The sequence below is a fragment of the Dendropsophus ebraccatus genome, chromosome 8 (genome assembly GCF_027789765.1).
Source record: "Dendropsophus ebraccatus isolate aDenEbr1 chromosome 8, aDenEbr1.pat, whole genome shotgun sequence".
NCBI lineage: Eukaryota > Metazoa > Chordata > Amphibia > Anura > Hylidae > Dendropsophus > Dendropsophus ebraccatus.
In genome coordinates this window covers 122,672,823-122,687,163 of record NC_091461.1, presented here as the reverse complement: position 1 = coordinate 122,687,163, position 14,341 = coordinate 122,672,823, and the positions used below count along the sequence as shown (strand labels likewise).

Genomic DNA, 14,341 nt, shown 5'->3' with positions numbered 1-14,341 from the left:
AGGACACATTTATCCCCTTGATACATTGTGCGACTTAATTTCTTTTTTTTTATAAATCATCTTGACATCACATATTAATTGAATTAAAGGGGAACTCTGGCAAAAATATTTTTCTTTCCAATCAGCTGGTGGTTATATAGATTTGTAATTTACTTCTATTGTCCGGAACTGTCCAGAGCAGCAGCAAATCCCCACAGAAAACCTCTCCTGCTCTGGACAGTTCCTGACATGGACAGAGGTGGCAGCAGAGAGCGATGTGTCAGACTGGAGAGAATACACCCCTTCCTGCAGGACATACAGCAGCTGATAAGTACTGGAAGACTGGAGATTTTTCAATAGAAGTAAATTACAAATCTATATAACTTTCTGACACCAGGTGCTTTTAAAGAAATATATTTTCACCCGAGTACTCCATCTACACAGCAAATTATTATTTTATAATTATACCATTATAATGACTGATATGACATAATTACATACAAAACAGATTTTTTTTAAAAAAAAGCTGCCGCCACCATTACTAATGTCTTTAGTGACAAAGAGCCTCATGCTGAACCAGGCGGAGGCAGAGAGTCGTACGCAGACGCTAATAACCTTCCGGCAGATGAGGCGGTGTGTGACTTTTGGATGCGTTCCCTGTAATAATAGAATTCAGAATGTGATGATCAGTGAGATCAGACCCCGGGGCCAATCTAATGATATGATGCATCTACATTACACCTCTGTCATTGTGGGGAACTATGCTGCTGGGATCACATGATGATACAATCTATGGCCACATAGCCCTGTACCTAAACCTGACCAGTCCTGATTGGGCGTTAGCAGGAAGGGGGCGTGCTTTACAGATAGGACAAGCTCCACCTCTGTGACACTCTGTCTAGTGGATAAAGGCTGATTTTGGCTAAAAAAATACAGACACACAATTATTTGGCCTTATATTATGAGGACCATGATCCTGCTGAAATCGTGAAATCTGCTTTTAAAAAATCTAGTAAAAAAAAAACAAACAAAAAACAATAAATTATAACTAAACTCAAATCTATATTATAAAACAAAAACCCTCAATTGTGGCCAATCTTTTTTTTTTAATAATCTAGTACCTATTTGATAGATATACAGTATATCAGTGTTATACTATGTTATATACTATTGTATAAATACACATGTTATACTGATAGCTATATATAAGCGTATATATATATAGTTATACTGATAGATATATATATCTATAGATAGATATATATAACGTATTATACTATAAAATATCAATTTTATACTGATGGATATATCTACTGATATCTAGTGTTATACTGACGGATATATATATATATATATATATATATATATAAAAGCTTATATACATGTTATACTGATGGTTATATACTATAGGCTATATACTGTTATACTAATGGATATATCTACTGATATCTAGTGTTATACTGATATATATATATATAAGCTTATATACATGTTATACTGATGGTTATATACTATAGGCTATATACATGTTATACTGATGGTTATATACTATAGGCTATATACTGTTATACTGATGGATATATCCATGTTATATACTGTTATACTGATGGATATATCCATGTTATATACTGTTATACTGATGGTTATATCCATGTTATATACTGTTATACTGATGGATATATATAAGCTTATATACTGTTATACTGATGGTTATATCCATGTTATATACTGTTATACTGATGGATATATATAAGCTTATATCCTGTTATACTGATGGTTATATCCATGTTATATACTGTTATACTGATGGATATATATAAGCTTATATACTGTTATACTGATTGATATATCCATGTTATACTTACTGTAAAACTTTGTCTCTTTCAAAGTTTGATAAGTAGCGCCCGGTTTTAGAAAGAAATGATGTCCGGAAGGAAGTTGCTGTTTTGCCACGTGGTGGTTTCTCTATATTATATCGTCCAACGCCAACTGGATTCTGCAAGATGAAAAGCACCTCAGATTATTCAGTGAAACCTGTAGCCAACCCGCAAAAATGAGGTGTTACTACTGACAGATCGCTCAGTGCTCGGACACACGTACCAAGACACTGCTGTCACTTAGAGAAATCCCCAAACAGAACCATAGATCGTGCGGCATCTCATTACCGGCAGCCATTGTTGTGGCAAAAATGATGGTTTTGTATATTTTTTTCGAATTTTTGCAAAAATTGAGCGATATTTACCTAGGCCCGCGCTCCTATTGCTAGTTTTTGCACATGCATTGGATTTTTCCTGTGCAGCACGTGAAAAGTAACACATCCCCCACCCCAAGTGTATAGAGGACGATAGACTCACAGAGCTTCCGAAAAGGATCCTGCAGGATTTTCTGTCAAATCTCTTGGCGGACGTCAGGAAGGGGGCCGATGACGTCCGGACAGAAGCAAACAGCGGTTTTGTTTCATAGGAGCCGGGTCCTGGGGAATTCTACGACAAAAGAACAGGTAATGGCAGATACGGCGTAGAAATGTACGGACAGAGTCCACCGTTCCTGCCCACTAGGACAAAACCTCCTCTAGAAGCGTACATGCACATACACTCAGCCAGGTGGCGCTACACTTCAGTAAATGTGTTAGTAATGTTATGTCCCATCAGTAACCACAAAGTATGGTGGGACGCCGCGCCAAACAAAAAGGATGAGCGTGACAGCAGAAGGGCTGGAGACTGGAAGTGGAATCGGTCATTTAGAATAGATACAAAGCCTGAATCCTTAGTCCCCGCTCTATTACTTACAATGGGCCGGGGCCAGTGGGCCAATGAGCTGCACAATACTCGCTCCCCGGGGACTTTTGGATACTGAGGAATTTTCCCGAACTTTCCAAGTTTCTTTTTCTGCTCGTTTTCCAATTCTTCGGTAAATGCTTTGATTTTATATTGTCCGGGCTCTGACGGGTTATGCTTCTGTGTGTATAATAAAAAGTATGGTTTCCCATTTGCTATTCTCTTATATTTAAGAAATTCTACTATTTCTCCAACTAAAGCTCAAAAAGATTACAAAAATATAACCGTTTTCTATCAGAAACAGCACCACCCCTGCCCTCAGGTTGTGTGCAGTATCAGTTCCATTAAAGTGAATAGAGCTGAATTGTAATACCACACACAACCTGAGGACAGAGGTGGCGCTGTTTTTGGAAGAAAGCCTGGATAACCTCTTCAACAAACAGTAGCATCATTACAACCCCCACAAGGATTCATCATGGCAGTTATGCGCTTTAAAGCGTTGCCGATACTTGCATCATTGAACTACAACTACAAAACTACAATTCCCAATATGCCTGGACAGCCAAAGCTTTAGCTCTCCAAGCATGATGGGAATTGTAGTTTTACAACAGCTGGTGGGCCGGAGTTTGACACCCCTGAACTAGTCGAACTTCTGGTGCTGATGTGTGTAGTAAATTCAGTGTCGCCCTTCTAGCTTCATACTTACAGGTGTAGCAAAGTATCCATATGGGATGGGCTCTGAGCGTAACCCAGTGAACAGGTCGTACGCTCCTCTTTTACCCACACTATGCTGTAAGATTTCCTCTGTGGAGGCCTTAATGTTGTAAGTTCCTGGTCCAAGGTCGGATCCCTGTAAGATACAGTTCACATTGGGAGATTACACACACTCTCTCTCCTACCACAAACAATAGATGGAGACAGCAAAAGGCTATGCTCACACAGTGTCCAAATAACAGGAGTTTTTATTAGACAGCTATCATTTAGAGAGACTCTGTCTGCAGGATTATGGCGTCCTATCTCAGGGCAGCATAAACTAGTGACAGAGAAGCTGACAGAATGATGGATCACTTACACTGCTCTGATCCAGAGATCTCCTCCTGAATAACTTGGACAATAAGTAGTACTCTCCATTATGTGCATGAGCTCAGTAGTCCTAGATATTCATGAGAAGCAGAAAACTCCGCCCACCAGCTGCTGATTGGGAGTTATCTATTCATACTGTGTATAGGCAGTCAGCTGTCAATCAGCAAGAATCCTATTCTCCTGCATATTAGGAGAACGGCTATACAGAATGATGGAAGTAATACACTGATCTGCTCAACATTTCTGTCACTAGTTTATACTGCCCTCATTTAAGGCCACATAATCCCTGTGACAGATTCCCTTTAAATTACAGCCGTCCAATAAAAACGTCTATTATTTTGGCAGCATGTGATACATATTGCACAGCATGGCTCTGATGGTGCTGATTGGTTCTGTACTGCACAGCAGAGCTCTGATGGTGCTGATTGGTTCCCTACTGCACAGCAGAGCTCTGATGGTGCTGATTGGTTCCCTACTGCACAGCAGAGCTCTGATGGTGCTGATTGGTTCCCTACTGCACAGCAGAGCTCTGATGGTGCTGATTGGTTCCGTACTGCACAGCAGAGCTCTGATGGTGCTGATTGGTTCTGTACTACACAGCAGAGCTCTGATGGTGCTGATTGGTTCTGTACTACACAGCAGAGCTCTGATGGTGCTGATTGGTTCTGTACTACACAGCAGAGCTCTGATGGTGCTGATTGGTTCTGTACTACACAGCAGAGCTCTGATGGTGCTGGTTGGTTCTGTACTGCACAGCAGAGCTCTGATGGTGCTGATTAGTTCTGTACTACACAGCAGAGCTCTGATGGTGCTGGTTGGTTCTGTACTGCACAGCAGAGCTCTGATGGTGCTGATTGGTTCTGTAATACGCAGCAGAGCTCTGATGGTGCTGATTGGTTCTGTAATACGCAGCAGAGCTCTGATGGTGCTGATTGGTTCTGTACTACACAGCAGAGCTCTGATGGTGCTGGTTGGTTCTGTACTGCACAGCAGAGCTCTGATGGTGCTGATTGGTTCTGTACTGCACAGCAGAGCTCTGATGGTGCTGATTGGTTCTGTACTGCACAGCAGAGCTCTGATGGTGCTGATTGGTTCTGTAATACGCAGCAGAGCTCTGATGGTGCTGATTGGTTCTGTACTGCACAGCAGAGCTCTGATGGTGCTGATTGGTTCTGTAATACGCAGCAGAGCTCTGATGGTGCTGATTGGTTCTGTAATACGCAGCAGAGCTCTGATGGTGCTGATTGGTTCTGTAATACACAGCAGAGCGGAGGGAAACGCATTTTAAAATAATGCATCACGCCCTGTATGGCTTCTCATTGCCGGGCACCTCCACAGACCCCAACCGTCTCACGGCCTGTCCCCGGTGCCACACGCCCAACACTGACCTTTTACATGGTCTCCTGACCTGCCCTGCCCTAGACTCATACTGGTCGGCCTTAAGTGACCTGATGTGGTCCAAATTGCACCAAAGATTACCAACACGAGCCCCTACCATCATACTCCACATCCCTGAAAGCGACAACCCGATCTCCCATCTCATGCATATATTTATTCTAGTGGCCAAGAGGTGTCTGTTGGCCAACTGGCTTGTACCCACCATCCCATCTGTTTCAGAGGTAGTCGCCCAGGTAAAGTACTATATGACAATGGACCAGCTGGAGGCTGAGCAGCATAAGTCTACGAAAACTACACACTTTATCTCCAAATGGAAATCGTTTATAAGTTCCTTTTGTAGCGACCAGGAAATTGTTCATGCTATCTCCCCATTTAAACTGACAGAGTGGTATCTGAAAGCGGACCTGGCGGGTTCCTTGGGGAGACTCAAACTGTAATAATCGGGCCCACACCCCAGACCAATACCGGAGGGCAGAGGAGTTATCATTACCTCCGCTACACTTGCCGGATCTATGGTTTAGTTACCACTGTTCTAAGTTGATTTTGACTGATCTGCGGGCGGCATGGAGGGAGGTACTGCGAGAGGGGGGGGGGGAGGGGGGGGTTGGGGTCACTGTTAATTGTGTATACCTTGTATACTTTGTGAAATTGTGGTATAACTACTATGTGAAAAACTTTAATAAAAATATATTTAAAAAAAAAAAAAAAAAAAAATACACAGCAGAGCTCTGATGGTGCTGATTGGTTCTGTAATACGCAGCAGAGCTCTGATGGTGCTGATTGGTTCCCTACTGCACAGCAGAGCTCTGATGGTGCTGATTGGTTCTGTACTACACAGCAGAGCTCTGATGGTGCTGATTAGTTCTGTACTACACAGCAGAGCTCTGATGGTGCTGATTGGTTCTGTAATACACAGCAGAGCTCTGATGGTGCTGATTGGTTCTGTAATACGCAGCAGAGCTCTGATGGTACTGATTGGTTCTGTACTGCACAGCAGAGCTCTGATGGTGCTGATTGGTTCTGTACTGCACAGCAGAGCTCTGATGGTGCTGATTGGTTCCCTACTGCACAGCAGAGCTCTGATGGTGCTGATTGGTTCTGTAATACGCAGCAGAGCTCTGATGGTGCTGATTGGTTCCCTACTGCACAGCAGAGCTCTGATGGTGCTGATTGGTTCTGTAATACACAGCAGAGCTCTGATGGTGCTGATTGGTTCTGTAATACGCAGCAGAGCTCTGATGGTGCTGATTGGTTCTGTAATACACAGCAGAGCTCTGATGGTGCTGATTGGTTCTGTAATACACAGCAGAGCTCTGATGGTGCTGATTGGTTCTGTAATACGCAGCAGAGCTCTGATGGTGCTGATTGGTTCTGTACTACACAGCAGAGCTCTGATGGTGCTGGTTGGTTCTGTAATACACAGCAGAGCTCTGATGGTGCTGATTGGTTCTGTAATACGCAGCAGAGCTCTGATGGTGCTGATTGGTTCTGTACTACACAGCAGAGCTCTGATGGTGCTGATTGGTTCTGTAATACGCAGCAGAGCTCTGATGGTGCTGATTGGTTCTGTACTACACAGCAGAGCTCTGATGGTGCTGATTGGTTCCCTACTGCACAGCAGAGCTCTGATGGTGCTGATTGGTTCTGTACTACACAGCAGAGCTCTGATGGTGCTGATTGGTTCCCTACTGCACAGCAGAGCTCTGATGGTGCTGATTGGTTCTGTACTGCACAGCAGAGCTCTGATGGTGCTGATTGGTTCCCTACTGCACAGCAGAGCTCTGATGGTGCTGATTGGTTCTGTAATACACAGCAGAGCTCTGATGGTGCTGATTGGTTCTGTAATACGCAGCAGAGCTCTGATGGTGCTGATTGGTTCCCTACTGCACAGCAGAGCTCTGATGGTGCTGATTGGTTCTGTAATACGCAGCAGAGCTCTGATGGTGCTGATTGGTTCCCTACTGCACAGCAGAGCTCTGATGGTGCTGATTGGTTCTGTACTACACAGCAGAGCTCTGATGGTGCTGATTGGTTCCCTACTGCACAGCAGAGCTCTGATGGTGCTGATTGGTTCTGTAATACGCAGCAGAGCTCTGATGGTGCTGATTGGTTCTGTAATACGCAGCAGAGCTCTGATGGTGCTGATTGGTTCTGTAATACGCAGCAGAGCTCTGATGGTGCTGATTGGTTCTGTACTACGCAGCAGAGCTCTGATGGTGCTGATTGGTTCTGTAATACGCAGCAGAGCTCTGATGGTGCTGATTAGTTCCCTTTAACTATCACATTCCTCCTTTTTCGCTGATTACAGATTACGAATGCATTATGGACAATTCTTTTGCGGATTACAGACGATGATTCCTTATGGAATGTGACCTTATGGTGCAATAACCGCGGCCTTAGTCACAGTCACCCACGTTTATGCTATGACTTAGCCGGAAAGTCGGAGGCGGGTGTGAATAAAGCCACAGTTACTGCACCACAGGGCGGTCTCCATTTAATATTTACTTTACTTTTTTGGGGTCTTGTGCTGCTACAACCGTTTACCATCTCTCCTATCACAGTCACTCACAATGCTGGCCGAGGTGCGATATTTACTCGTCTCGCTATCCATGACGCCTTTCCAGCTTGCAGACTTTGATGCTCTCTCTTCTAGTAAAGCATAAGGGTTCCCTCCTTTTCCATAGGTTCCAGGTCCTGGGTTACTGTACTGCACGAAGACAGGGAGAGAGGCGTATTGGTAATCTGCACAATGATCATCCATGTCCCCACACAGCTGATGTCACAACTTCTCAAACGTCACTGTGATGTCACAACTCCTGACACATCGCTATGATGTCACAACTCCTGACACATCTCTATGATGTCACAACTTCTGACACGTCACTGTGATGTCACAACTCCTGACACATCGCTATGATGTCACAACTCCTGACACATCGCTATGATGTCACAACTCCTGACACATCGCTATGATGTCACAACTCCTGACACATCACTATGATGTCACAACTTTTCACACGTCACAACTTCTGACACGTCACTGTGATGTCACAACTCCTGACACATCACTATGATGTCACAACTTTTCACACGTCACAACTCCTGACACATCACTATGATGTCACAACTCCTGACACATCGCTATGATGTCACAACTCCTGACACATCGCTATGATGTCACAACTCCTGACACATCGCTATGATGTCACAACTTTTCACACGTCACAACTTCTGGCATGTCACTGTGATGTCACAACAACACTTAGCAGGCGTCACCTTTGATTGGTCCTTGAATCGCACGTCTCTGGTGTTGCACACTCCTCGGACACTCGACGGCTTCTCCTCCATCAATTCCACAAATGACTTTGCATTATAGCGACCGGGCCCCATGTTTTGTTTCTATGGTAACAGTTACAGCCACGATGTCAGAGCATGCGTTAATGCCAACACTCTCCAGCTGCTGCAAAACTACAACTTCCATCATGCCTGGACAGCCAAAGTGTTAGCTCTCTCCAGGCATGATGGGAGTTGTAGTTCTGCAACAGCAGGAGGGCTACGCTACACTTCCCTACCCCTGCCCTACAGGTAACACTCATCTCACCAGCAGGCGGTTCCTCTCCCAGGCCTCTCTGTAGAGAAGATGCGGCATTTCCGTCAGCCGTTGTGTCTCTTCTGCGCGTTTCCATCCAGGTGCTGACGCATTTCTCTCCAGGACGGATGGACTGAAGTCGCCAGGTGCTGCCTCATACGTTCCAGGACCCAAACGTCTTTCCTGGTATAAAGTGACAGTATTATTGCTCGATTACACTACATGGAGCTGGTAATCTGACGCAGCCCCGATAATCTGCCCCGGTGCGCCATTGGTACCGCTGTGATCTGGGAGCCGTATAGAAAACCTTCAGTAGTGAATACAGAACATGGAGCGTGTAGGTTATTGTGTTCTCTGCTATCACCAGTCATCTCATTATGTACTCAATGGCCCCGATCTACAGTCGCCAAAACCAAAAAAAACAGACCGTACTATACTATAAAGGCAGACTGGCACACCGAGATGTAATAACGATAAAAGTATTATGACAGGTACAAAGACAACTAACAGTAAAGGGTCCCAACTAAAGACACTTGAAGGGATTGTTCACCAAAATATTTTTATTTCAAATCAACTGGTGCCAGAAAGTGCCAGAGATTTGTAATGTACTTCTATTAACACATTTTCCAGTCTTCTAGTACTTAGCAGCTGCTGTATGTCCTGCAGGAAGTGTTGTATTCTCTCCACTCTGACACAGTGCTCTCTGCAGACACCTCTGTCCATGTCAGGAACCGTCCAGAGCAGCAGCAAATCCCCATAGAAATCTCTCCTGCTCTGTACAGTTCCTGACATGGACCGAGGTGGCAGCAGAGAGCACAGTGTCAGACTGGAGAGAATACACCACTTCCTGCAGGACATACAGCTGATAAGTACTGGAAGACTGGAAAATTTTGAAAAACCTCATATTCAAGGACACATCAGGTAGGATGTTATCCAGGGCAGCAACCCTGTATGTATAGGGCAAACTATCCCTTAGTGGGTGTGATGGCCAATGTTCACAGCAAGACAGAAATAATGAAGGTGATGACTGTCACATACAAAGTGCAAGGCTGTGCAACACAAGCGATACTCAAACATCTAATAACCAATGCCCGAGGCTGGGTATCCCCATATTATAGATGTAACAGGGATAGCATGGGGTGCCACCCAAAGATGTTCTTCTATCACAAATAGAAAGGAGCGATTCTACAGGTGGGGACCACAGACCATTCCTCTATTCTCATCCCTTTTGGCTGTTGTTTTGGTCACTGCTCTCACCCATAGAGTTAGCATGAGGTGGTGTCTACAACACACACAAGTGGCTCAGGTAGTGCAGCTCATCCAGGATGGCACATCAATGGCAGCTGTGGCAAGAAGGTTTGCAGGAGGAGCACTGCCAGAGCCCGGCAATATGACCTCCAGCAGCCACTAATGTGCATGTGTCTGTACAAACGGTTAGACACCAACTCCATGAGGACGGTATGAGGGTCCGACATCCACAGATAGAGGTTGTGCTCACAGCCTAACACTGTGCAGGACACTTGGCTTTTGCCAGAGAACACCAGGATTGGCAGATTCACCACTGGCGCCCCCTGTGCTCCTCATAGATGAGAGCAGGTTCACACTGAGCACATGTGACAGACGTGACAGAGTCTGGAGATGCCATGGAGAGCGATCTGCTGCCTGCAACTTCCTTCAGTAATGGTGGGGGGGGGGGGGGCATTTCTTTGGGGGGCGGCACAGCCTTCCATGTGCTGCCAGAGGTAGCCTGACTGCCATTAGGTACAGAGACCCTCAGAGCCCTTGTGAGACCATATGTTGGTGCGGTTGGGGTTCCTCCTAATGCAGGACAATGCTAGACCTCATGTGGCTGGAGAGTGTCAGCAGTTCCTACAAGATGGAGGCAGTGAAGCTATGGACTGGCCGCCCGTTCCCCAGACATGATTCCCATTGAGCACATCAGGGACATCATGTCTCCTCCATCCACCAACGTCACGTTACAGCACAGACTGTCCAGGAGTTGGCGGCTGCTTTAGTCCAGGTCTGGGAGGAGAACCCTCAGGAGACCATCTGCCACCTCATCAGGAGCATGCCCGGGCCTTGTAGGGAGGTCATACAGACACCTCATCAGGAGCATGCCCGGGCCTTGTAGGGAGGTCATACAGACACCTCATCAGGAGCATGCCCGGGCCTTGTAGGGAGGTCATACAGACACCTCATCAGGAGCATGCCCGGGCTTTGTAGGGAGGTCATACACCTCATCAGGAGCATGCCCGGGCCCAGGGAGGTCATACACCTCATCAGGAGCATGCCCGGGCCTTGTAGGGAGGTCATACACCTCATCAGGAGCATGCCCGGGCCTTGTAGGGAGGTCATACAGCCACCTCATCAGGAGCATGCCCGGGCCTTGTAGGGAGGTCATACACCTCATCAGGAGAATGCCCGGGCCTTGTAGGGAGGTCATACAGACACCTCATCAGGAGCATGCCCGGGCCTTGTAGGGAGGTCATACAGACACCTCATCAGGAGCATGCCCGGGCCTTGTAGGGAGGTCATACACCTCATCAGGAGCATGCCCGGGCCTTGTAGGGAGGTCATACAGACACCTCATCAGGAGCATGCCCGGGCCTTGTAGGGAGGTCATACAGACACCTCATCAGGAGCATGCCCGGGCCTTGTAGGGAGGTCATACAGCCACCTCATCAGGAGCATGCCCGGGCCTTGTAGGGAGGTCATACACTTCATCAGGAGCATGCCCGGGCCTTGTAGGGAGGTCATACAGACACCTCATCAGGAGCATGCCCGGGCCTTGTAGGGAGGTCATACACCTCATCAGGAGCATGCCCGGGCCTTGTAGGGAGGTCATACAGACACCTCATCAGGAGCATGCCCGGGCCTTGTAGGGAGGTCATACAGACACCTCATCAGGAGCATGCCCGGGCCTTGTAGGGAGGTCATACAGCCACCTCATCAGGAGCATGCCCGGGCCTTGTAGGGAGGTCATACACTTCATCAGGAGCATGCCCGGGCCTTGTAGGGAGGTCATACAGGCACGTAGAGGCCACACACATTACATATATATATATGGACATTACAGCAAAATTGGATCAGCCTGGAGGGGGTTACCTCTGTAATGTGTGTGACGCCACCTCCAGGCCACCATTGGGTAATACATAGGATTTCCAGTAATGATGTATCTGGGATGTTGGTGTCAGCACATTCAGCTTTGTACAGAACAAAGTATCACTGAGAAGATTTCATCCAGTCACATCTAGGAGGGGTATGGGTATATATATATATTGACACCTGTGATGTATGGACCTATAGTGTCCCCCCGTCCTGTATACTCACCAGATCGGAGGTCGCTCTCTTGCAGTATGACACTTGTGTGTATGTCCCAGGCTTCTTCAATTCAGGATAAAGAGATGACACATCAAACCTGCAAGATAAAGGACAGGATATATAGATGTAAAATAACAATGCCATGGAGCTCAGGGATCAGTGATCAGCGACCATTGAAGGATTAGGTAACTTAGCTGCAAGCTAACAACAAAGGTCGCTGACCATAAACCGTGACCGTGTTACACAAACTGCAGCTGAGCCTGTCCGTCATACTGTCCTGGACAAACCAGATGAGATACGGTTGGGCCCCTCATGCTTGGATATAAGATGAGCTAAGGTTGGGCACCTCTGGCCTAGATACAAGATGAGATACGGTTGGACATGGAGGATACAGGATGAGATACAGTTGGACATGGAGGATACAGGATGAGATACGGTTGGACATGGAGGATACAGGATGAGATACAGTTGGACATGGAGGATACAGATTTCCCCACAGATGTAGCTGATCCTGTAGATCCTGCACACCGCAGGCTGTGACGCTGGATCAATAAATCTGGCTGGATGTGTAATAGGCGCCATGACCCCATCCTGCTTCCCGTAGCCCAATGATGTGCGCCCTCTCAATGATCTCTCACCAAGGCGATCCCAGCAGTAGGACCTCCACCAATCAGCTGCTTATCCTGTGTGTGAGGGGGGGGGGGGGTCCCAGCAGTAGGACCCCCACCAATCAGGTGCTTATCCTGTAGGGAGGCGGGGTCCCAGCAGTAGGACCCCCACCAATCAGGTGGATTCCAGGATCCCCCCTTTAATAGTTTTTGCACATGTTTATCCCCCACCGCCCCTGGATATATGTATAGAGATATATACTGTATGTGTGTGTATATAGCAGGACAAGCTGTTACTATGAGTGTATGGGAGCAGATATACATATAAGAGACAGTAGATGAGGAGCACACACAGCCGGCAGTGCACCCCGGTCTCCGGTCTCCCGGCTCGGGGGGGCATCCTACCTGGCAGTCTGGCAGCCGAAGGGAGCGCCTGTAAACTTCTTCCCAGCCATTCTGTGCCCTGGTCGCTATAGCAACGGGGACGCCTGTCATTACTTACTACCGGTCACGTGACAGCCGTCTGCAGCCAATGGGCGCCAGAGGCCGCGTGACGCGTTCTAGTGTCTTAAAGGGGCAGCACGGCTGATAATATTATACGTCAGTGTTCTCCAGCCTGTGATTCACCTACAGCAGCGGGAGAGAACTGACACAGGGTGTAATCTGTCATCCCCAGTGATTTATAGTCAGTGATTTATTCTATGTCAGGTGACCAAAAGAGACAATTATGTAAAATTTGTATTTCTATAATAAAGTTTCAGAGTTTACTTTTTTATATGGAAAGAGGTTCAGTATGTGACTATAGGACTGTGTGTACAGATGGCGGGCTGTAATAGGAGTCTATGATGGCGGGCTGTAATAGGAGCCTATGATGGCGGGCTGTAATAGGAGTCTCTGATGGCGGGCTGTAATAGGAGTCTATGATGGCGGGCTGTAATAGGAGCCTATGATGGCGGGCTGTAATAGGAGTCTATGATGGCGGGCTGTAATAGGAGTCTATGATGGCGGGCTGTAATAGGAGTCTATGATGGCGGGCTGTAATAGGAGTCTATGATGGCAGGCTGTAATAGGAGTCTATGATGGCGGGCTGTAATAGGAGTCTATGATGGCGGGCTGTAATAGGAGTCTATGATGGCGGGCACTGGTCTCTCTGTGTGACTGTGTGTACAGATGGCAGGCTGTAATAGGAGTCTATGATGGCGGGCTGTAATAGGAGTCTATGATGGCGGGCTGTAATAGGAGTCTATGATGGCGGGCTGTAATAGGAGTCTATGATGGCAGGCTGTAATAGGAGTCTCTGATGGCGGGCTGTAATAGGAGTCTATGATGGCGGGCTGTAATAGGAGTCTATGATGGCGGGCTGTAATAGGAGTCTATGATGGCGGGCTGTAATAGGAGTCTATGATGGCAGGCTGTAATAGGAGTCTATGATGGCGGGCTGTAATAGGAGTCTATGATGGCAGGCTGTAATAGGAGTCTATGATGGCGGGCTGTAATAGGAGTCTATGATGGCGGGCTGTAATAGGAGTCTATGATGGCGGGCTGTAATAGGAGTCTATGATGGCGGGGTGTAATAGGAGTCTATG

At 46.7% G+C, this 14,341-nt stretch overlaps 1 protein-coding gene across 3 annotated transcripts; it reads right to left on the bottom strand.

Moving 5' to 3' along the window:
* Positions 1-34: 34 nt before the first annotated feature.
* Positions 35-13,304, bottom strand: CIMAP2 (ciliary microtubule associated protein 2). 3 transcript variants are annotated; one of them, XM_069981645.1, is made up of 10 exons: positions 13,161-13,300; positions 12,157-12,244; positions 8,839-9,009; positions 8,514-8,636; positions 7,807-7,944; positions 3,463-3,606; positions 2,769-2,936; positions 2,334-2,462; positions 1,845-1,975; positions 38-636 (listed from the first exon to the last, which is right to left on the bottom strand). In XM_069981645.1, the coding sequence occupies exons 1-10, from the start codon at positions 13,208-13,210 to the stop codon at positions 546-548; spliced, it is 1,233 nt and encodes a 410-aa protein (XP_069837746.1). In that variant the 5' UTR covers positions 13,211-13,300; the 3' UTR covers positions 38-545. The 3 variants fall into 3 exon arrangements, with proteins under 3 accessions (XP_069837748.1, XP_069837747.1, XP_069837746.1); XM_069981647.1 differs by lacking the exon at positions 3,463-3,606 and having other exon boundaries at positions 35-636; positions 13,161-13,304; XM_069981646.1 differs by lacking the exon at positions 8,514-8,636 and having other exon boundaries at positions 36-636; positions 13,161-13,303.
* Between the last annotated feature and the right edge of the window lie 1,037 nt (positions 13,305-14,341).

Excerpts from the sequence above, each read along its gene's own strand:
- CIMAP2 (XM_069981645.1), bottom strand. The coding sequence starts at position 13,210 with ATGGCTGGGAAGAAGTTTACAGGCGCTCCCTTCGGCTGCCAGACTGCC. Across the intron at positions 12,245-13,160 it reads TTCGGCTGCCAGACTGCCAG|GTTTGATGTGTCATCTCTTT; the intron begins GTAGGATGCCCC and ends TTTATCTTGCAG. Across the intron at positions 1,976-2,333 it reads GGATCCTTTTCGGAAGCTCT|AATCCAGTTGGCGTTGGACG; the intron begins GTGAGTCTATCG and ends TTCATCTTGCAG.